Here is a 24,264-nt window from a genome sequence, read left to right on the forward strand (position 1 = left end):
TACTTGAGCTATTCAACAACAAATTTGACAGCATCATCCGTGTTAAATTGTTTTAACTGCTATTTAGCTTAATTCAGCTGTTGCATCATTTTTAGTCAATTGGTTGCTTTCTAAAGGCTCCAGGTTTGCCTGAAAGACTTCACCAGGATTCTAAAAGGAACTGTTGGGTTTTACCCTTGCCCTTGATGTCAGTCCTAGGAACAGCCAGAACTGCCAACTATCAACTCGCCCCTGTACATAGAACCCGTGGATAGCACAGAGGTCCTTCCTTTGATAATACTGCCACCGTAAGAACCCTTTTTTTTTCCCCCCCAACTCACATTAAGGGTTGCAAACTACTTAGGAATGTCACTGTATTTTCTGAACAAACACAGCATTTTTTCTGTGAGGGTTAAATATTTGTTCTAGCTTGTAACTAAGTTAACTGTCTGCAAAAAACACTTCTTCCTCCACCAAAACAATCTACTCTATGCCCACAATGATACTGGAAACTGCAGGCAAAACAAAAGTTAGCTGGACTAAGATAATGCAGGACAACCATGGATTACATCATCCTGCAGAGAGAATGAAATCATTTCAGCCATTTTTTTTTTCCTCCCAGTAATAGCCCAAAATTTTATTTGCAGACAAGCAATTTAAAAACAAGCTCAGATTTATGCAATAGGAAGCAGGGTACAGTAACCCAACAGATGTATTTAGATACGTTTAACCAAGAAGTGTCACACAAGCACTCACACAGGGAAGTCCCTGTTCCCCCCCAAAAGAAAAAGCAATCCAGTTTTAACAGTTAAGGGCTTATGTTCCAAGTTCCTGCTGCTAGATCTAGAATGCAGCAAGACTAACCTGACATGGCTGTCTCTTTAGGGAAAACAAAGAGAAACAAACGAACAAAAAAATTTGAAATCCCATTTGGGATTATGCAAGCTCAAAGCAATTTCCCAGAGTTTGTAAGGACCCACTCCCAATCCAAGCACACTTTCCACATTAGGACCATCTTAGTTTCCTAACGCTTGATCCCCTTCATCCTGGTATCACTAATTCAGATTATTGCTAAAAATACAAACAACAAAGCCAACTTTAAGACAACAGACCAATCGGCATTTCTCCAACACTGCTCAAGGTATGGGTTTCACCACACACTCGTGCCTTACTGGACTCCCTATACTTGCAAAGAAAGAAAGATTATAGTAGTCTGTATGTAATAAGTACATTGACCCCGTACCTGGAACACGAGCCGCACCCAGTGATTAGACTTCAGACTGTGTGGGAAATGGGAGCTGGAGCATTAACAGCGGACATCCATCGACGCAGCCTATTTTAAACGCTGTGGCTGTAACTGCAGTAAGTGAAAGGACTGCACATCTCTCCACCACAGTCAAGTGGCCTGTTTCTCCTGCTCCTTATCTTACCTTTCAAGATTAAGTTAATTAAAAACAAAGCAGAAAATAGGTTAGACTAAAAAGAGAAACTTGTTCATGTAACGGAAAGGTAAACAAGTTACTTCCCAACAGCGTTAAGTAAGGCAGTTATCCCTAGAAACACAGTAGTCTGCAGAGAGAAAATTAACATCCTGCAACTCCGTTTAAACCAGAGGATGCAGCATTTTCTTCAGGAAGTTGCACGGAAAAAAGCCAGAAATTTTGATCACTTTAAGACCAAATTTAAGGTCCAGATGATGCTGAACAGTCACTACCAGATTTAACGGCTACATAAACCTCCCTCCCGAGGCCGAGCCCTGAAAGGCACCGAGAACCAAGCCCTGTTATTTCACTTTACTGGAACGTGAAAAGCTGTGATTGTGTCTACCTTACCTTTATTACCCACAGCATCTCTTCAGTAAGGTGGCAAATGATCTTGCATACCCTATCTAGATTTTGATCTAGGAGACTGCTTAAACAAGCAGCAGTGCAATTCGCACACTTGGTAGCGGTTTGGACTATCATAAAATGAAGTTCAGAAGCTCAAATTAAATCCGTGCTTGGCACGCACACACTGAACAGCCACTCCGACAATTCTCACGGCACAGCCAGTCCTCGCAGGGCACGGCAGCTCTTCGACAGCTTACCAGACATTTGCAGTTTTCATTCAGAATGCACAGCTACGTACTCTTGAGTACGGATAAAACGTCAAACTGAAGCATTGCAGGTATTCATAATCTATTTAATAGTGGGACACCAAAGAAGTACTACACATTTTTCTTGAGCACATTAGGTTTTGATTTAAGCAATTGCAATGGATGCAGGAATTTCTCAAAAATAGTCTTCTATATTCTACAATCCACAGTTTACTGTACCAGTCTAATCAGTCACATCATGATACACTGTTTGTGCTAACTGGTCTGATAGTCTGATCTTTAGCAAAGCATCCTTCCCCTTCCTCCACCCCCCCCCCAAACCGTTGACAAAATTCAGCCAAATCAGAAAAGGTTACCGTACGACTGATTTTAGACTCTTTCATTGACCTAAACACAATGGGAGCTACCAGTTATACACAGCTTATGAACGATGTTGCGTTTTAATTCTAAAAATCTTCATGCTGATACAATAAAATATTTTATACAGCGATCAATTTTTAATGCTTTATTCATTGATTAAAAGAATATACATTTAACATAAACCATACAACATCAGTCATCAATTCAAACATTCAGCTGGTTTCCTTACATTTTCTGTCAGGAGTTTTTTTTTTTAATCTGATCACATTTATAAGATAAAATCTCACCACATCTGGCATATACACACACTGTGCCAGTGGATTCACTCTACTGATGTACATATAAAATCCGCATGGTATGTGCTCACTGGAGACAAAACAGCGCACACCTGTCAAAAGGTCATTTTAATATAAGATGGTAAAACCATTTGTAAAACACATATAAACTTTTTCCATAAATAGAATCATATCTGGACATCTGTTGCATAAATTGTGTTTTCCAAAGCTTACAATATAGCAGCCAGGTCTCAGCACTGCTGGGCACCCACGTTGGCCACTTACTTTATTATTGCAGACTGTCCTTTAAACATTAAATGCACAACATTCGTACCACTTAAAACTGGGGTCAGGTGGAAGTCTCACAGAGACCACGTCTGTACCGCGGTTGCCCTGAAACAGTTAAATCGGCTTTTAAAGCCTCTCAGATATAACAAGATTTTAAAACATACTTCATGGAATGTTCTTCATGCATCATAGCAGCTCATACCTGTGATAGAACAAGCTTTGTATTTGTTTCCTTTCCTTCCTTTACATTCACTATTCACAGTGAAACAGGTGCATGTTTGTTAAGAGTTCTGAGGTTGCTGACTGAGCCACAGCACAGCTGTGTACCACAGGTCGAAATTCGACCTTATATATTACAATCTAGCAGTATCTGGCTGGCCAAAAGTTGGCCTGCCCCTGCCAGCATGTGGGCACTTCTTCGTTTTTAATCTATTCTTTGGCAGCTGACACAGGCGCTGACAGAGAAAATCCAGTGACTTGGTTGCTAGGGATTTCACGACTAATGTTTGTTTGCAGGTGTATACCTTTGTATTGAAGTCTTCACTGTTACCTTTTTACCTCATCGGAGTGCACATTCTTGGTTTTTTCTTTTAAACTTTGGCCCAAAGCTAACTTTTAAGGAAGATGACAGAACACGAGAATAAACGAGGAGGAGTTTGCAAAGAATCCAAAAGACTGCAGCTTATGGAATGAATCTGTAAGTGCAGGTGCCTGAAAAGCTAGTGTTTCACACCGCCGCTTAACAGCTGAGAATGGTAGTTAAGTCATGCTTCAGAATCTGCACGTGAAATAAAGCAAGGTGAGAGTCTTACAATGAACAGCCCTGGATAGACTTCTCTTCCTTTTAAGCCTATTAAGTAGCATGCTACCAGATTAAGCACACAATGACAGCACAGAAATCCACTGGGCTATGGATATGGGTATTAAGAAGAGTTGGCTCCTGAGCACAGAACTCCGATATAACAGTAAAATCATTCAAAATGCAGTTTACTCAATAAAAGTAAAGTTAGCCGGCAACCTCAGACAGCCTTTGGCTGTATCTCTGCAAGGTTTGGTAGACAAGTCCATTAACCGTGAAAACCCTAAACACTGCCACTTTCAGCTTCTAAACCAATACCCGACTACGTTCTTTGATCAAGAAGTAGAATACACATATATAATTCTATATAGCTAATACTGATTAAACACAGCACAAAAGGGGTTAATTCACACTACTGAAAAAACATAATAGGACCCTACTTGCATATGTAACCACAGGAATTGTAAATAAGGAGCTAAATGCCTTCACTGAAGCTTTGCATCTCTCTGTAAAAGTGACGGGTTGGCTCAGTGAAGACACTGAGCAGCTCTATGTCCATGACTGCGTGCCAAGGTCGACCCAATCCGAGAGATACTTGCTCGATGAGATTGTGTACTGGATCCACATCCTGATCAGCCAGTTCGCCTTGGTCAAAATCAATGCTTTCTTCTGTGACTTCAAGAACTTTCAGGTCAGAGCCACGAAGACGAGCAATTGCAATAAGATTATGAGCCCAAACTGTGTAACCTAGGGGAAGAAAAAAGAAAAGTTGCTCTGTCATTTTGCTACAAGGCATTTTTTTACTGAAGTTCTTAATACCAGAGCATCTCAACATCCTTCCCAACCTATTTTGTCATATTCCACCTAGCAGAATCCCCCTACAGCATTGATTTTTTTTGGTTACAAGTGGTAAAGCCCCATTTTATATTCTGAATAAGGAAGCATCAATAATATTTCAGGTAGTTTGACTGAGCTTTTCTAGATCTAATTTTTTCACCATTTGTAGAAAAGTAGACTTCTTTACTCTAAGTTAAGTTATATCTACAATTTCAAACCTCCTGTGATCTACTTCATAGTGTAAATAAATAGAATGAAGAGAGTGAGCAATCAATTATTCTAAGTGAATGTATAAAAGGACTGTTTTAAAACTGTGCTTGTGCTAGGAAAAAAATCTGAAGTTCGCTTTTGTTGCATTAGAGGTAAACTTAAAAAAACCCCTCAGAACAAATCAAACCAACCAACCAACCCACCCAACACACACAAACCAGAAGCCTCTCCAGGAAATAGGTCATACCAGTATTAAAAAAAAAAAAAAAAAAGATGTACATGTATCTTATTATTCTATCTGAGATTAAACGTAATTACAAAGCTTCCCTCTCTTTCCATTAGCGTATATCGGCATCCATCTTTAAAAACACCTACCCCCCAGTTACCTGTTAGCTTTCTGTACCCTGACTAAGAAAAATGCTGAGCTCCTCCTTATTCAGATGCAAACCACAGATGATCTGGGAACTTCTCTTTTTGGGAGCTCTGCCAAGTCAGCCCTTCCATTGCAAAAGGAAAGGCTCACTTCTGCCTTCATCATCATTCTCACAGGTGCTAAGCCTCTCGGTGAGATGCCCACTTAGATTCCAAGTAAAGCTGCAGTCTGCACAGTACTTGAACTGGGAAAGTTAAGCTGCTGCAAAATAAAAACTAACTGTGGTTTGGTCTTCAACTGCAGTTAACACGCTCTGCATCATAATGTATCAAAATAAGACAGCTAGTTAAAGAATGAAGAAAACTGACGTCAAAGTAATAAAGGAAGGAGAAGTTTTCATTCTGTTTTCTTTTACTTTTTCCTACTGTTTGTCTCTAAGGCTTCCTGTAAATACATTGCTCAGGGTAGGTTTTCAACAAAGAAGCCTGCACACATCTGTATGGCTCATTTCTGATATATTAACCATTAGGAATGCATGAATTCCCACAATTTTCGTCTGCTGATACTTCACCTCCAGCACAACTGTCCACAGAAGATGAAGCTGTCAATAAGGCTGTAGGACATTAAACCCAACGGAAAATTCCACCCGAACAATGACACTCCCCTATCAGGATTTGAAGGAGGTCACACCACCTTCCAGTTATCTTGATAGCAAAGGAGCTTACTAAAGAAATCCTTGACAGAAAGTGCAACAATAAAGGGAACAACAACTGCCGTTAAGTCCCCCGTACCATCCTTGTATATACCTTCAGGCATATGGCTTTTGCTATACCTTTTCACAGTCAGATCCTCTATGCTCTGGAACAACCATCTTAGTCTCAACTTAATCTCATTTTAAATTAACTCTCCTTTCAAAAGTTTTGCCTGGAGTTTCTCAGTAACCTTCCAGCAGCCAAAAAGCTTCTGCCCAGCTACGTACTCAGAGGTAACAGGGAATGATCACTTCACTACAAGTATCACTGAACAACAAATTCACCATGGGCACACCATAATTTGTTTTTCCTTGCTAGTAAAAATTTCAACTTTAGTTTTGCTCATGAACAGAGTAAAACAGAATCTCACAGGTAATACAGTATGTTGGCTGGATGGGATCCACCCGAGAGTGCTGAGGGAGCTGGCGGAGGTGCTCGCCAAGCCACTCTCCATCATTTATCAGCAGTCCTGGTTAACAGGGGAGGTCCCGGACAACTGGAGGCTTGCCAATGTGACGCCCATCTACAAGAAGGGCCAGAAGGAGGATCCGGGGAACTACAGGCCTGTCAGCCTGACCTCGGTGCCAGGGAAGATTATGGAGTGGTTCATCTTGAGGGAGCTCACAAGGCATGTGCGGACAACCAGGGGATCATGCCCAGCCAGCACGGATTCGTGAGAGGCAGGTCCTGCTTGACCAACCTGATCTCCTTCTATGACCAGGTGACCCGCCTAGTGGATCCCTAGTGGATGAGGGAAAGGCTGTGGATGTGGTCTACCTGGACTTCAGTAAGGCCTTTGACACCGTCTCCCACAGCATTCTCCTCGAGAAGCTGGCGGCTCACGGCTTAGACAGGTGTACTCTGCGCTGGGTAAAAAAGCGGCTGGACAGCTGGGCCCAGAGAGTTGTGGTGAATGGAGTTAAATCCAGTTGGCGGCCGGTCACAAGCGGTGTTCCCCAGGGCTCAGTTTTGGGGCCGGTCTTGTTCAGTATCTTTATCGATGATCTGGATGAGGGGATCGAGTGCACCCTCAGTAAGTTTGCAGACGACACCAAGCTGGGCGGGAGTGTTGATCTGCTCGAGGGTAGGAAGGCTCTGCAGAGGGACCTGGACAGGCTGGATCGATGGGCCGAGGCCAACTGTATGAGGTTTAACAAGGCCAAGTGTCAGGTCCTGCACTTCGGCCGCAACAACCCCATGCAGCGCTACAGGCTTGGGGAAGAGTGGCTGGAAAGCTGCCTGTCAGAAAAGGACCTGGGGGTGTTGGTCGACAGCCGGCTGAACATGAGCCGGCAGTGTGCCCAGGCGGCCAAGAAGGCCAATGGCATCCTGGCCTGTATCAGAAATAGTGTGGCCAGCAGGAGTAGGGAAGTGATTGTCCCCCTGTACTCGGCACTGATGAGGCCGCACCTCGAATACTGTGTTCAGTTTTGGGCCCCTCACTACAAGAAGGACATTGAGGTGCTGGAGCGTGTCCAGAGAAGGGCAACGAAGCTGGTGAAGGGTCTGGAGAACAAGTCTTCTGAGGAGCGGCTGAGGGAACTGGGGTTGTTTAGCTTGGAGAAAGGGAGGCTGAGGGGAGACCTCATCGCTCTCTACAACTACCTGAAAGGAGGTTGTAGCGAGGTAGGTGTCGGTCTCTTCTCCCCAGTAACTAGTGATAGGACAAGAGGAAATGGCCTCAAGTTGCGCCAGGGGAGGTTTAGATTGGACGCGAGGAAAAATTTCTTCACTGAAAGGGTTGTCAAGCATTGGAACAGGCTGCCCAGGGAAGTGGTGGAGTCCCCATCCCTGGAGGTATTTAAAAGACGTGTAGATGAGGCACTTAGGGACATGGTTTAGTGGACATGGTGGTGTTGGGTTGACAGTTGGACTTGATCCTAGAGGTCTTTTCCAACCTTAATGATTCTATGATTCTATGTTTACAACACAAAGTCTTGAAAATCCACCATTTTTTCCTGAAGGAGGCTGGAGAGTATCATAAAGAATATGACAAGTGGAGCTAGAAACCATTATTTGGTAAACCTCAGAAAATACAAGCGTGAGGCTAAGATGCTGTACTAAAGCATCACAGCATTCTAGATCTTTCTTCCTAGTCACGTTCTTCTCACAGTTGCTACTCTAGAAGAAAGATGCTTATGCTATAGTACCAGAGAACTCATATTCACAGCTTAAAAAAAGATCAGGAGGCATTTATAAGCAGCTTAGCTAGCTTCTGCTGCAAGGAGGGGAGAAAAGGGGAAAGAATCTGAATCCCAGCATCAGAGCAAGGGTGATATTTGGCCATTCTCTCCCCCAGGTATACACAGCGTCTCTCCAAAGAAAGAAGATGCAGCAACAACCATTTGCTAGACAGAACTGTAGAAGGTGTTTGCTTTCCCAATGCTCTGCACAGACTAACACCTTCTACTGAATAGACACGTGCTGATATTAAATGATACTTACACTAGCTTATGTTCAGATATTTTACCATCTTTTTAAGTTTAGATAATATATTAGAGGACTTCCCTGTAGCAGTAGGATAATTTAAGGTAACGTAATTTTTTTTTTTTTTTTTAAAAGGTCCTCAAACATGTATCCAAATGTTAAAAGAAACCGCTAAAATTCACGTTTAGAGTGGTAAGGTCATGTGCCAGTATCCAAAATCTGTCAGACCTGGAAACTATAAAGGAGAGACAGCTGAACTGATTCCCCCCCTATGATTTTTCAGCAGAAGACAATAGAAAAACCTTTTCTAGCAAATACAACAGGACCTTCTGACTTCAGCCAACAGAAATCTGAATGTACAACCTTCACTGCTGAAGGTCTCTCCTGTTTGTGCTGAATGACTGGAGATTTACTCCCCCAAGCCGCCTGAGGAAACGGGCATTCATTCTTATGCAACACAATACAGAGTCATCACTTAACTCCTTCATGCATCGCCAAACTTGGTCAGCTTTGTAAGCTGATTCCAGCACAAACAAAAAGAACTATTCTGCATTATTTCAGTTTCAGGTGCCTTAAGATTTGCCAAACAACTGTAACTTCTAGCAAGTACTGTACTGATGACAGACCTGAATACAAACGCGCACTTTTTTTTAATTTGCAATTATACAGCAAATAAAGAGGTGGGGTATTACTAGTGAAACCAATGCACTCAGGAAGGCAACCTCCTTCACATTGTATTTTTCAGCCTTCATCTGCTGGCAAAGTCTTACCAAACTGGTAACAGACTTCCTCCCCTCAGCCTTGGGGCACTTAACCCATGTTCTTTACAAACAGGAAGCACAATCATCTAATCTTGCCAGCATATGAGCTCACAGTAAAACAGCAAACGTTTTCAGTGTTCACATTCACATAACCAGCCACTTGGTGGAACTTGCACAGTGCAGACCACTTTCAGGATAAGCCTCCCAGAATGCTCAATTCTTAGTTATCCTCATTTCTGTGAACAGTCTAATAAAATCCTATGTGACTTCTCAACAGAAGTTAGTAAGCTACAAGTATGTTTAAAACTCATACACAATAAACACCTTCATATTTTCAAACACAAAAATATGAGTATAAGGTACAACAGCGTGTATAGCAACTGTGCAGCAGACTTTTGAACACCACTCCGCTAAAACACATTATGATTAGAAAGGCTGAAGTGTCGTAAGCATTTCAAAGTCACATACTAAGCCCGTGCAATGTATTACCTACCATGAACAGCTAGAAGAGAGAGTCTTGTGCACCTCCAGGCTAATAGGACAAGTGGATCTTCATTCCGGTTGTCGCTAAGATCTGGGAAGCCAGACATATCTATCACATCATTCATTAGTATAAAATGAGTGAGGAACTTGTCATACTGCCTGGATATGAGGTCAACGACAGCCCCTGAAACACAAGTGATGTAGCTATCAAAGTGAATCCTCTCTAAGGGGATACTGGGCTTAAGAATCCTTAACATATCATCACTCTTGACATCAAAAGCCATTATATAGACCCGAAGATTAGTGCTGTTGCGAGTCAGCGCCTTCCAATTCTCATCTTCTGGCATACTGTCCAATGACTTGTGCATTATGGAAACACTGTGGACCAGGAGAGACAGTCGATGCAAAGGCACGTGGTTGCTGTCAGCCAGGACTCTTGCCATTTCAGCTGTAAAATCACAGAAATCCAAAGCGAGCGAACGCAGATTCACAAAGCGCTCCAATTCAACTGCAGTGATAAGAGTGGTATTACCAGGGATGTGGTTGTCCAGTAAGCTCAGATGTTCCATGGTGTTGGCTATGGGGTTTGATAAGGAGGACAATGATGTGGGAGTTACTATTTGCAGCATAAACCCACAGGACAGCCATTTCAATTGCCTGCTATTGCCTAATATCTCTTCAAACAGCTGTTGTATTCTGCAAGTAAACAAAACAGACAATGATCCTATTAAACATGGTTTAGTCTTACCAATTGCATACCATTCTATTTTTTTTATTCAAGAATTATTCTTCTTTCATTTATGGCCTTATTCTGCAGGAAGGTGCTATTATTATGGTTCTTGTGAACTACGAATGTTAGAACTTGACTCTGCAGACCTCCCACAGCAATTTAACCTTCATTGCATTTAAAAGGTTAAAATTGTAAACTATCTTGAGAAAAATTATGTACTTTGTCTTTCAAAAAGAGTGGCACACTGTAAACCTTCATTCCATGTATTTCTCAGCACGTATTTAACACCCTCCCACATACATTTTAAGGTTATGCAAATAAGAAAACCTGTAATGCTTTTAAAACACAGGTCTTGTTTTTAAAAACAGCTTTTCATATTTGCTAACCTCTCCAGAACTGCAAATTCAATATGGAAAAAAAAAGTCATTTTCAGTGAAAGGTTGCAGAAACTTGACTTTGAGTATAAGTTAGAATGATCTGAAACTACTTGCTTGACTTTGCTCATTAAAGGGTAAAGAACAAACATGTAAGATGATCTTTAAATAATTCTGAATGCACAGCTAACTGGATTTTCAAGTGTCAACAGGTTCAAGTTTTACCAAAACAACTTGGACCTGGTAACATTTCAATCTCAGATTATCAGTGCCAGATGATTCTGGCACTTCCAGAATCCTCATGCCATTTATTAGGCTGCATGATTATTATGCACTTACTCTGATGCATCCCACCTCTCCTACCCCTTTATTTTTTTTAACGAAGGGATGTTCTTTAAGTTAGATATTTAATTCAGGAAGGCAACAAAAGTATTTAAGATAAGATTTTGAATACTAAATTCAAATACTACAGTCAAGCTCTGCAAACTTTCTCCAAATAAATATTTTTTCAGTCTTCATCCCACAGCTGCTAAGGCTCAAAAGAGTCCTCCTGCCCAAATGCCAAGTGTTCTTTGAGCATACACATTCTAGGACACGTGTAGATGAGAGTTTGATCTCAAACCCTGGTCAGCCAGAAGGAAAGAGCAGCATTTAAAGGAAGCAGTTGAGCCAGGCTATGACAGTTCCATGAAACACCAAGAAATAAGATGTAAACACCTCCAGTACAAAATTAGCAGAAATTTTTGTGCCCCAAATCAGATAATGTTTTGCATAGAACACTTTTTCCTTTATTGTTATGAATATCTGTATACTTCATACATCTAAGCAAAACAATCTTACAAAGTTGTTATTCTCATCCACATATCTTTAATCGAGATAATGTCCAGACAAAATTAAAGGCTTATTTAGCCCAGTATCCTGACTGACAGCAGAGAAACACTAATGCCTTAAGAAGTGCGACAGAACAAGGAAAGCACACAGGGATATTTCTCAAATATCTCCTTAGTTTCCAAAAAATTTTAACTCAGACCTCCTGAGCCAGAGGTGGCTTTCTGTATTTAGTAACCCTCAGGGACGTCACTTCTACAAATTTATCCAGGCTCCTCTTTGAGCCAAGTAAGCTTTTAGCAACTGTAACATCCAATAATAAAGAACTCTGCAGTGCGATTCCCCCCCCTTCTTGCTTGCTCTGAACCTGTCACCTACTACCTTTGATGCCCTATAATCCTTCTGTTGTAAGAAAGTTAAAAGATCAATCCTTATTCATCCTCTCCCTTGCCTGCATGTGCTTTCTTCCTTCTCCTAAGAATGTACTGGGTTTGCGAGGCCTGACTTCTCTTTTTAAGTGGGAAAGTTGGTGTGGTTATTGTATTTATCTATTATGCACCTCAGAATAGTTCCCAAGGTTTTGCCTGGTATAGTCATCAGGTTTAAAGACTTCAGTTCTTCCAGATCTTCTCTGAATTTTTTTTTTTTTTTAAACTGAGGACTGGCAACTGCGACACAAATTAAACACAGTTTTAAATAACAGGTCGAGTCACAGATAGCATAGTTTTGCTATTTTATTCCTAAAATCTTTTACAGTTCAGATGAGCCCTATTTGATCCTGGCAATGTTTATTTCATAATTATTCCTGCCAATGCTTAAATTGAAGACAGATTCTCTGACAATCCCCCAAAGAAAAAGGTTCTACCACAGGAACCTCTCTAATTTCTTCCAAAGAACAAAGGCTATTCCCTCCCCCCTCTCACCATACACATCAATGAAAGGTGCTGTAATAGTTGCAGCAATGGTAGAATTTATTTTGTAATAGTCCAAGCAGTCAATCTTAATAGTCCTTGTAATATTTTACAGAACAACTGAAAAGATGACAAATCAATTTTGAGATGCTCAGTAGAATACTACCATCTATATACCTTACTGCACTAAAAATTCGTTTAAATTGTGCTTCCAATATGACTTAAACATCTAAGCTTAGAAGAATACTGTTCTAGTACTCGCACAACTTAATGAAAAGAAATATGATACACAACTCTGCAGCTGTAGGGTGGGTTTTCTCCCCTGTGGGAATTGCACTAAATAACTTTTAAAAAGAGAGGTACTGATTTAATGCTATCTACACATCAACTTTTTAGTGCAAGCACCAAAGTATTTATACAAGTATTTAGATTTGTGCTGATAGGACCTACGGGTTGCTAGACTAAGAAAACTTTCCAGCCACCTTTCCCCAGTTCTTTGCCAATTTAATAAAAAGAGATCAAACATGTCAATAGGGAATATTTAATAGTGATCACTTTTGGATTGTTTTTAATACCTGCTTTATATAAGGCCAGACAGGAAGCACAATATAAACCACATGCCATTAGTTTTAATATATTTCAAATAAATTTTTCAAATATCCTAACAGGGTATTTTTCTCCCCTGCAAATTCCTATGCACATCCTATTTTTCATAAACAGACTGCATCTAACTGGAGTTTGCAAAAATGGTTTGAACTGTGTTCTAGAAAGTTAGACGCATTAAGTGAATTCTTGGGAATTAACACCTACTTTATTATCATATTAACTTCTACTTCAACTGCCTAGCATGTAGTACTACATTTATCCTAACTTATACACGGTTATCTTAAAGCTCGCTTATAAAGCTGAAGTTTAAGCATGGTTTAGTAAGTATCACACAAAATATAAGCAGAGCTCAGCACATGCAAGAAAGCAACATAACCCTAGTGATGCCTCAGCAAGTGTACTTAATCAGTCCCCTTTGCTCCCTGTAAGCAGCAATTACAGGATGTTCACCATCAACCTAAACCTACAAAAGATCATACTGGAGCAAACTATTTAAAAAATAAAAGCCTCAAAATAAATTACTTTCACAATTAATGCCCCAAATGGTGCTTTCAGCTAGAGGACAGACCAAAGCCTGACTAGACAGGCTGAGTTAACTGTTTAAGCCCAAAAAACAGTCCTGACCAGTACCGAAGCACATCGATGGCCCTGGACAGGAAACAAACATTACCAAGGTCCATATGGAGCCCATTTGTTTAATTAAAGACTATCAATCAAAATGTTCTGTTTAATAACAGAGGCTAAACTGGTTCTTTTGGAAACCAAACTATCTGAACCACATGGATCAATCATGGGAAACAGATTTCAGTAAGCCAAAATTTTAAACAACTACCCTTTGTTCAACTCAAGACAAATGTATTGTTTACGCTGAGCTTCCCAACAGTAATGAACTAAGTTGTAAAGAGAATTTTAGAAAGCAACCAGGGACACATATGCTATACAGAAAAAGAACAAGCACTACAAACCCATGCTGATCACTGCAAAAATACATTTTTGAAAACACAATCCAAAGCCTCCTCTCCCTCAGAACAACCCTTAGTCTTAACGTGGGGGAGCATCCTAACGGTTCTGTGCTAGCTGAGATTTCACCCACGGTCTGTTACATCCAGCTCAATGCTACGGACTTAAGGAAGTGTCACATTTTCTTCCCCGACTGCTTTAATTGCAGGAAGTTCCCGAAACAGCTAGTAAGGTTTATCACCATACAGGTTCCAAAAATCCTCAACTACCAATAACGCTGTCTCCAAAGGTTGCTCAATATCTTTCAGTGTTAGTTATCAGTATCCATGTTTTGCAACTTAGCTGATGCAAACCCCAAGTGCAAAAGACAAGATTAAGGAGCCATAAAGATTTACTTCCTGAAGTAAATCTGCTGCTAGTGCTGATGAACTTGAGAACACTGAATAAAACACTGCCAGCTTTCCTTTAATTTAGCAAAGGACTAGCAGGTCCCAAATACATTGTTTTATTCTAGCAAAAAACCCCACCAAAACCAAACAGACAAAAAAGAGGTAGCATTTATTTGCTCATTCCAAAATGTGCAAAGGTCAATATTCACCTAAAAGACTAACTTCAAATTAGATAATGAGTTTTGAACGGTTTATGGCTCTGAAATGTGCATACTTATTTTTGTTACTTGTTTGAAGAAATGTTTAACCATGCACTCAGCTGAGTAAACATCTGCTTAGATGGCTCTCTTCAAGCCCCTTGGCAAATATTTGATTATATATTTATGTTTTCACAACAAAGGTTATGAAAAAAGGAGCTTTTACCGAATCAGCCTTTTACCTGCACACAGCACTACAGTACACGTGTTAAATAGAATCCCAAATTGCTCTAAGTTCTGCTTTCTAAGCGTAACGAATGACAAAGATACAGTATGTGAGACACATCTGTATTTGCACTGTTTTGCAAATTTAAGTCAGGACCAAACATTTAGTTCAATGGTTGTGTTCACATACATACATTGATCTGGTAATATACCTACACTAGTTCTAAAACCACTCTAAAAAATAATAGTAAAGATCTAGAGTGGATGTACTTATTCCACTCCCAAGCTACTGGGAGAAAGATGTTTAAACTGACACAAATTAAAATGATGGTATTCAGGTTTTATCTACATGGAAAGTTTTAGCAGAACTGCTAAAATAGTTAACTTAGCATTACTCCCTCTGTGGTAATTTATTCCAGAAGTCAGGAGCTTTTTTACATTGTATTTAACCTTTTCCAAAGAAGAAGAACTAGCTATTCTGATTATAAGCATTCAAGGACTGTACCACAATGTAATTATGGCAAGCTAAAATACACCTCTGAACTTCACAAGCACATTGTGAGCTACGATCTTCCAGGAATTCTGCAAATACACAACCTAGTTTTGAGATGCAACTTGAAATAAGTTGTTTGTGTTTATGTTCTCTTTCAAGTTTACTTGCTACATGTCCTCAATTCTTGTGAAATACAACAGATTACTTCCTTTTCTAATTTTTTCCATGTACAACAATAGTAGAGGTGCTGGTAACAACCCCCCATCCCTCCTCCCCTTTTGTGCCATTAACATAATATTGTTTCTAGAACACAATGAAAAGAGGAAAGAAAGGATTCTCACCCTGCTGAGATGGGGAAAAAACAAAGCCACAAACCCAGACTACTTCATGTAAATAGTAGGAACAGAAATCAACTCAATTTAAGAATTTAGATTCTCATCCTATTAAAAAACTTAAAGCTTTCTCAGTCATGTATTTCAGGCATGAAAAAATCTGTGTTCTGTTATCTGTTTTTATTAATGTATTTGATAATTTACAAATATAACTTACTGCTTAATCTTCTTGCCATCTGGGTCAACCTTGCCGAGGTACGTATTTGATATACTTCCATGTTGCTGCAGAATGCTTATATCCCCAAAGAGACTTAACTTCTGGAGGTTCCTATGAAATGACAAAATAAAAAGGAATCTGTACACAAAATGAAAACACTGTGAGGAATCATTCTGGATAAGACAAACACAGGCAATAAGAACACATTATTACATGGAACATGTAGTCTGTTTTGGGAAGCGTCCTACTGTCCTAGAATACAGGCACATATGGAACTACAAAAAAGGAGACTGAAGTATAAAGGGGAAGAGGACTACACAAACTGCTGAATCCAGCTGTAAAAGCAAATGCCAGTTTTCAGTCACCACAGGAGTATTTTCAGCAGGCCAGCGTCATAAAGAAAACTTTTAGCAGTGCTTTCATGCACTTTTTAATCCTTGGAACATGTGTGTTAAGTCTCACAGATGAAAACATCAAATACCTATTCCTTTTAACACTACATTTAATGCCCAAGTAGAATGCAACCACAAACAACCCTGTCTGAGCACTTACGTATTGCAGCTGGGTTACAAATGGGAGCCCAAAGCTGCCTCAATCGAGGCAACACAAACCTCAGACAGGAAAAGCGAAAGCTCCCCACACCCTAATCAGTGTCTAATTTCTATTATATCAAAGTAGGGGAAGCTGTTCTAATATTTCCCATCAGTGACCAGAAGAGGATTAGTGGTCCACCATGACACAATTTTAATTTTTAGAAGAGATACCTAAAAAGAAGTGAAAGAACCACCTCTAAGTTTATGCTGGACATGACTCAGTGTGCTAGACAGTCAGTTTTCCTTTCCCTAGTACAGTTTATTTCTCTGACTGGCATCTTTTCTACTCCTAAAAAAGATCAAGCAAGAGATATGAAAATGACTGCAGTTTTAGAGTAGCTGGTGCGGCATTTACTTTTAAGATTTTTATTTTTTTCACTGACTAGGTTTCGGGTCAACTTTTTTTTTATTTATACATGCTGTAAATTAGATTTACTCCTAACATGCAAGGACTAGTCTGCACTTGATAATTAATATGGCAGAAACTCCAGTTTCATCACAAATGGATACATGAGTTAAATTCATCTTAAACAGTAGATGCCAATTAATCTGTAGCTGACAATTAAGTGAGTTACATAAATCCTTATTTCTTCTGGCTTACAAATCATACGCTAATATTTCAGAGCAGCTTTGAGGAAAATGCAATATAATTATAATGCTCAAAGCATAGGGAAGCTCTGGTGACAGTTCACTACCTCCACAGTATGAGCTGATATTCTACCAAGGGCGGGGGTCCGGGGGAAGTATCAAGTAGTCAAGTTTTACATTTTTTAAGTACGTATGAATTGCAGTCTGTAATTGGTATCTACCTAAGTCATAATTTACCTGTTTTGAAGTTCCTGTATTCAATAACCGTACACTAGTTTCCTGAAATCTATCCACTGTTGCACCTGCTACTTTTCTTCTATAGGTGAACAACAACTTAATAGCAAGATCCACAAGCTTCATATTGAGTCAGACAAATACTGGAGCAAAATACCTACATTTTAAAACTGTTTCAGAAATTCTAACAATTTAATATTTAGTCTTTTAAATACAGGACTACCATACTGATGATACGTTAATATAAACTGAGCCCTGACCACATGCTCAATATTCTATAAATCTGATTAAGACAATGCCTGATCATACTGAAGAATAAGCTTGGCAGGGAAATCTGCAGGCACTGGCACCACCACCGAAAGTATTTTGGGCTCTTCTTTCCTCAAAAGCTGCAAGAGTCTGGTAGGACAGGGAAAGCAGCAGAAATCTCCACCTGGTGTGAAAGGCAGTGTTCACAGCCAATGCTATAATTAAGCTTTTATCTTCTGATCTCAGTGACTTAATTCTGAGAGCTAAGAGACAAAATGCAATCTTCAGAACAATTTTGAATCACCTGCGTATTCACATCACACACAGGTCTTGTTTTGTGCTACTCACACCCCCACTGAATGCTACTGGAGGCAAGCATTAATTTTAGAGCCACCGAACTACAGGACACATGAAACACTATTTACTAGTATCCCACACATATTTACTACATCTATTTGACTGCCATTTCATGCGCTACAGAGACACACGGAAAAGTTCAAAACTTAAGCAATGAAAACATCCAATTATTTTTCCATTCACAGCACAGTTATTACTATCAACAAATCTGATCACAGTTCAACACAATATTAGATTTTTGCTACTATTTGCAGTGTCATATAATCTCTATGGCATTCAGCTCACACCTCATCTTTCTTTCGGAGAGTTAGTAAAGTGATTGCTATTTAAATAAAATTATTTAGAAGTTAATTGCCATCTTTTGCTAAAAGTCATAATGGCATCTTAATCCTGCGTACTACCCATACACACAGCTGGGGAAAAACATGTTTGTGGGGGGATTTCTAAACCATTTATTTTCCACTAGCTCAAAAAGCTTACTAAAAGTAATAAGCTGCTTACCACACTTCATCTTCAGTTTTGGGTGGTCTTTTTGAACGCCCAATGAAAAAAGAACAAAATGGCCTTGCTTACATTCAACATGAACAAAGTGGTAAGGCACGTCTTGTATTATTATACTAGTTTTTGCCAGTTTCAGCTGCCTGCTCAGACCAATAGAAAGGAGTCATTAGAAAACCTCAAATACAGATGCAGTCTACTGTTTTGAGCGATTCACCAATTTTTGGCCACTCCAAGATAGGTACCGTACTTCACCAAGATACCACAGTTTTATTATAATCTGCATTTTTGTTTCCACAGCAAAGATCAAACAAGTCACACAAATTAACGTACTGCAGAGGAAAGGCGGGGGGGTGGGGGGGGTTGGAATCACTACCTTCCTATGTAAGCAGCCAGAGGAGAGACCATACTTTGGGATTTCAGAGTTACATAGAAGAACACAGAATTTTCCTACTGAATGATCAGCAGTTGCTTATTAGCTGCTGTATACACTGAAGTGACTCACAGAAGGTTTATCTCCCTCCCACCTGCCTTCCAGAACTTAGTTTTGAAAGATCAATTTGAGAAGGCACAGATTATTAGGATCTCTTAAGAGCCACTAAGAAACAACTTGTCCCTCCTGTTATTGCTACAGAACATTATGCCCATGGACCCTTTTTTTTTTAACAGGAAGTAGAACATCAACTGTTTAAACAATAATATACTTTGTTATTTTGCTTCACTTACTGTCATAAACATAACAGCTCATGGAAAAGTTACAGATCACTATAATACTACCTTAGTACCTTTTAATTAAATAAGTTTAGAGCTCATCATGGTCCCAGTGCTACTAAAGCAATATTTTGGGAGTAATATGCTGCCACCCACAAAATAAAGTTTATGTCGACTTGAGCTCTACCTCAAATATGAGACAGACCCAGAACATACTTTTTTTTGTATGACAGCTGGCTGCCAGCAGTAATACTTGTCAGAATATTATCAGTTGTTTTTAAACCAAGTTGCAGACAAGTAGTTATTTCCTTACTTCCATCAGAATTAGTGAAGGTTGCTCCGAAATATTTTTCTAGAGACTTAACATGCCGATTTGCTTAGAGATTGGTGATTTTATGTTGTACAGAAAATGGTTTTATTAGCAAAAATACACATCGTTCTCCTCCACCCAAGAGAGCATCTAGAAATTGCATTACTTTTCTTAGGTCCTGCGGTATTGTAAATCCTCAAGGAATTCTAGAGCCATCTAAACTACATTTTTTTTTTCCTGCAAGGAGGGGGGTTGTTGCTGTATTGTTTAATAATAGATTTAAAAGCCTACAACAAGATTACACAGTTAAGAAACAGCATACCATTTCACAGAAGTAGATTTCTTCCTCCCCAGTTCTGAAGTATAAGATGGAAGTTCTTTGAACTTCTCTGCCAAAAAGCTATCATAAGGGCTGACAGGAGTTATGAAAGAACCATCCTGTTTTAAACTTAATTCCAAAAGGAACACATTTACAGTGATTCAGCCACTGGAGAAGTTAAAAATGCTGCTGTTTCCATTATTTTGGAAATTACAATAGCTATCCCACATACAATATCATACAGCAAACACAAAAAGGAATTATTAATTATCCTTGAGTTACAGATGAATAAACAGAAGCAGAGAAATAAAGTGACCGGACTGTGGTCATTCCTTAGACAAAACTAAACATCAGGCAGGTGACAATGCCTCCGGTTTAGACAGGCGGTCACAGTAAGAACTAAGCAGCAGTTTGGCATATGTTAATGCTCCTTTCAATCTCAAAACTCTACTTCAAGAGCTAAAACCCAATGTTCCACATGCAAACTAGTCCGTTATCGGTAGTTACCTTGCGAGAAAAAAAATACATCAAAATAAACTAAAAAACTTGTCTGCTCAAGGGAAAAAAGGAGTCTATTCAGAAAGTAAATCTGAAAAAAAGGGCAAGTGTTTAATGTAAATCCTCCCCCCCAATTTTTTAAATGCTCATAAAAAAGAGCCTGCTGTAATAACCAGGTACCCTGTGTTCCTCAGTCATACATTATTCATTTCAAAACAAAAGAGCAGCATGCAAATGATTTGAAAACAGCAAGAAAGTACAGTAATGCAAAATCCTATCAAAGTTGGTAACTTTTCACCTCTGGCTTACCACCAAAATTATACTAATCTACCAGAGAACAAGTACCGGCAAAACAACTACTTCTACACAGTATTTTACTGCAGTCCTGAGCCACACTGTGCATACAGAATCTGTGTAAAAAGAACTTTAGAAAGCAAGTGTCCTTGTACAAGTTTCAGATAAGGCCACGGAGAATGAATCTTTTTCAAAAGAAAAAGCGTACCAAAAGCTTTCTCACAACGCATTTAATTTTGACAGCCTCATATTTTAGTGAGACAGAGGGGAGAAAAAAAAAAAGCATTCTAGTTTTTCTAATGAAAACCCCAGGCAACATCTGCAGATACTATTTATTTTAAAATTCCAAGACCATGTAGTGATATTTGTCTCAGATCAGATAATCACCAACATCGCTTCAACATTTTTTCCACTTACAACATTAGCTGGATTTCCCAAAGATTCAACAGTTAAGTGAAAGCTCCTTAAAGGCAAAATGATCGTGATTTGCACACCGAGGATTCACAGAGCAAGAAATAAATTAAGATAAAGGTGAGCTGGGACCAACGAGCCGTTTTCAGAAGTAAGGTTTGTAACTCTCAACCATCACAGTTGCACCACAGGAAGTACCTGCTGGGCACAACAGAGCAGAGGAACTGAAAGTGAGACTTCACACACCACATGCGCATTCATCCCAAACCAACGAGGAATTACATTTAAAGTTCTCTTGCTGCAATTCAAAATAAAGAAGCAAGGAAGGCCTCGAACTACTCTCTCATCCCTCTGGAATCAAAGGGGGGCAGTGACCAGACCATGATTCAGTTGCAGACAGTTTCCCAAAGGCCATCCACAAGGTTTAATTCATCCTAAAGATACTTGCAGGGGTTTTTTTTGGTCTTGATAGGTGAAGCTATATGCACACAGAGGGAAAATAATATTAACCATTTCCTATCCTAAAATCTGCATGGCTTTCCAAACACATTATAACCTAACTGTAATACCCTTGCTTTCCTGTCCTAGGTGCTGACTAGAGGCCATATATTAGGATATCTGATCATTATCTTTTTTTAAAGATATTTATCTTGATCACACCCACACACGGTAAAGAGAATGCAAGTATTTTCATTTTAAAGAACTCCAACCTGAGGAAATTATCTAACCTGCCAAAGTAAGTCTGTGAAAAAGCAGGATCTAAACACATCTTAAGTCCAAACCACAGGAAAAGATTTCTATCATTTAAATTCAATTTGGTCAAGAAAGTCCTACGTCTGAAGTATTTTTTCAATAAACAAACATTAAAACCTCCTCCTAGTTAAAACTGAGTCAAATGTCAGTTTAGCAGGTAACATGAGAGCTGGCATAAAAGCTCAGCTTTTCAACGGCAAAAACCCTCACAGGTAGAAAGGTGAAAGTATTTTACTGGGGCAGTACTCCATCCCTCTCCCTCCACAAAAACACCAGTGCTGTAATTTTAACCCCCCCTACTAATTTCTCATTACATTAATTATTTTTCAATCATGCATTAGAGGTCTAAAGCCTGTCCGTAGTAAGGCTTATATTTTAAAGTGAGAAAGGTGCCTTGTTAGGCACCAAATTCAAACTCCCAGCTCTCACTTGCTCCATTTGAGCTGCACTCCCCCCTCGCCCTTTCAAAAGGACGAAAAAGTTTTTATTATTGCAGCTATATCTGTTTTGCATATTGACTAGCCGCTTGCCAACTAAACGTCTGCGTTCACATTCCCCATCAAATTACAGAATACGATAAAAATTAGGTAGTTTGAAGCACCGCGCCTCCGTTTCCGCTCAACTCGCAGCCTCAGAAACATCCACCGGGTTACCCAAACCGGCTGCGCGGGTCTCCCCCGGCCCGGGCTCCAGAGGCGCAGCCCCTGCAGGAACCGGCCGGCGCGGGTCACCCACAGGCGCCGTTGCCGGCTGCGGGCGTCGCTCCCGCCCGCGGAAGCGGACGGGACGGCCAGACCCCGGCCCCGCGCGGCTCAGGGGGACTTCGGGGCCCCGCTCGCCCCCCCCCCCCCCCAGCACCCCCGCGGGCCTGCCCCCGCCGCCTTCCCTCACGCTCCCGCCGGGCGAGGCGCGGCCCTCTCCCCCCCCTCCGGGGCCGGCCCGGCGGCGGTACCTGTTGTTGCGGACGCTGCTCAGGACGCACAGCACCAGCTCCAGGTAGGTCCTCAGCAGGTCGAGCCAGCGCGGGCACAGCGGCGGCGCCTCCCCGTCGCCCGCCGCCGCGGCGCCCTCGCCCGCCGCCGCCGCCCCGCCTCCGCCGCTGGGGTAGTTGTCGGCGGCGAACTGTACGCGGAGCTCACGGACGAACCAGCCGCACTTGCGCATGAGGAACTCGAGGCGCGGGCGCTCGGCCGGCGAGACGCGGAGGCTGAGGCGGAGGCGCGGCCAGAGGGCCGGGTAGAAGAGGCACTCCCGCCAGTGCGAGCAGGCGGCCGAGGCCCGCAGCCGGTCGGGGCCCGCCAGGAAGGAGAAGATGTGGACCACCAGCTCGCTGGGCAGGGAGCCGGCGCCCACCGCCTCCCCGCACACCGACATGCCTGGCGCCGGCCCGAGCCCCGCTGCTGCTGCTGCGGCGGCGGCCACAGGCGGCGGCGGCCCCGGCCTCGCCTCCAGCTCCTGCGACAAAAACAACAACATCAATGACAAGGCGGAGGGGGCGGGCGCCGGCCGGGACGCGGCTGCCGCCGGGACGCACCACCCGCGCCGCCGCCGGGGGGGACGAGGGGCGGAGCGGGCCCTACCACCGCCCAGCGCGGCGGGGAGGGGCGCGAGGGGGGAGAGGTGGGCCGGAGCCCCCCCGCCCGCGCGGCGCCGCGTGGGCCCTACCACCCAGTCCGGAGAGGGGTGCGAGCGAACACGCCCCCGGCGCCGCCCTCTGTTCCTGCGGGGCGAGGAGAGCCGCCGCGGCGGAGGGAGGAGGAATTGCCCCGCGGGAGGAATGGAACGTGCCACCGGTCGAATGGGAGGCGGAGCCAGCCCAACCGCCTGCGCGAGGGGAGGTTGGCCGTTAACCCTTCCGAGCCGGCTGCGCTGGGCCGCTTCTGCCCCGCCGCCCCGTCCCGCAGCGGAGCCCGGGAGCCCCCGACACCTCGCGGCGGGGGCTGCGTGCCTCCGCCCCAGCCCCGCAGCGAAACCCGGAGCGGCGGGCTGAAGCGCAGCTCCGCGGCCGATCGGGGCGGAAGTGTCTGGGTGCCCAACCGGCGCGGCGCCCCGAGGGGCCGGCCCGGCAGCGCGGGCCCCCCTCCGCCCCCAACGGCTCCTCCGCCCTAACGCAGTGCGGCGGGAGGCCCGGGACCGGGGCGAGGCTCCGGAGCCAGCTTCTCTGCCGGCTCCGCAGCCGGCGGAGCCGCCGCCGGTCTCTGTGGGAGCGCTGGGCGCTGCCGAGGGGCAGGCGCGGGAGGGCTGCCGCCGGCCTTGCCTGCCCCGGGCGCCTTGCGGTCAAGAAAACGTGGAAAGGGTGTCGGGTCGCGGTGGCGGGGAGGCCCGTATCTGACCGCACGTACGCCTTTCAGCCAGCGAAATTACCTCAGCAGCATTCCAGCTGCCGCTGCGGGAAACGCGCTGACTACGCAGGGGTGGCGAAGCGCGACGGGGAGTCCGACGTGTGACAGAAGTGGACGCGAGCCTGAGGGGATGCATGAGGAAATGTGCCAAATCTTAGTTCTCTTAGTTTCTTAAAACTCATCTGCTTTGTAATACCCACGCCGAC

At 42.4% G+C, this 24,264-nt stretch overlaps 1 protein-coding gene across 1 annotated transcript; it reads right to left on the reverse strand.

Annotated features, from left to right (window-relative positions):
* Window positions 1–2,566: 2,566 nt before the first annotated feature.
* On the reverse strand, window positions 2,567–24,194 carry FBXO33 (F-box protein 33). The gene is made up of 5 exons (XM_076345079.1): window positions 24,081–24,194; window positions 22,669–23,171; window positions 15,902–16,012; window positions 9,650–10,335; window positions 2,567–4,543 (listed from the first exon to the last, which is right to left on the reverse strand). The coding sequence occupies exons 1-5, from the start codon at window positions 24,192–24,194 to the stop codon at window positions 4,272–4,274; spliced, it is 1,686 nt and encodes a 561-aa protein (XP_076201194.1). The 3' UTR covers window positions 2,567–4,271.
* Window positions 24,195–24,264: the final 70 nt, after the last annotated feature.

Source organism: Aptenodytes patagonicus, chromosome 7 (genome assembly GCF_965638725.1).
Source record: "Aptenodytes patagonicus chromosome 7, bAptPat1.pri.cur, whole genome shotgun sequence".
NCBI lineage: Eukaryota > Metazoa > Chordata > Aves > Sphenisciformes > Spheniscidae > Aptenodytes > Aptenodytes patagonicus.

What these genes read in the sequence shown, in the direction of transcription:
- FBXO33 (XM_076345079.1), bottom strand. Translation starts at nt 24,194, where the DNA reads ATGCATCCCCTCAGGCTCGCGTCCACTTCTGTCACACGTCGGACTCCC. An exon ending in GCAGCTGGAATGCTGCTGAG is followed by an intron (nt 23,172 to 24,080) that starts GTAATTTCGCTG and finishes TTTTTGTCGCAG; the next exon opens with GAGCTGGAGGCGAGGCCGGG. An exon ending in AGCAGCGTCCGCAACAACAG is followed by an intron (nt 16,013 to 22,668) that starts GTACCGCCGCCG and finishes GTCATTTCATAG; the next exon opens with GAACCTCCAGAAGTTAAGTC.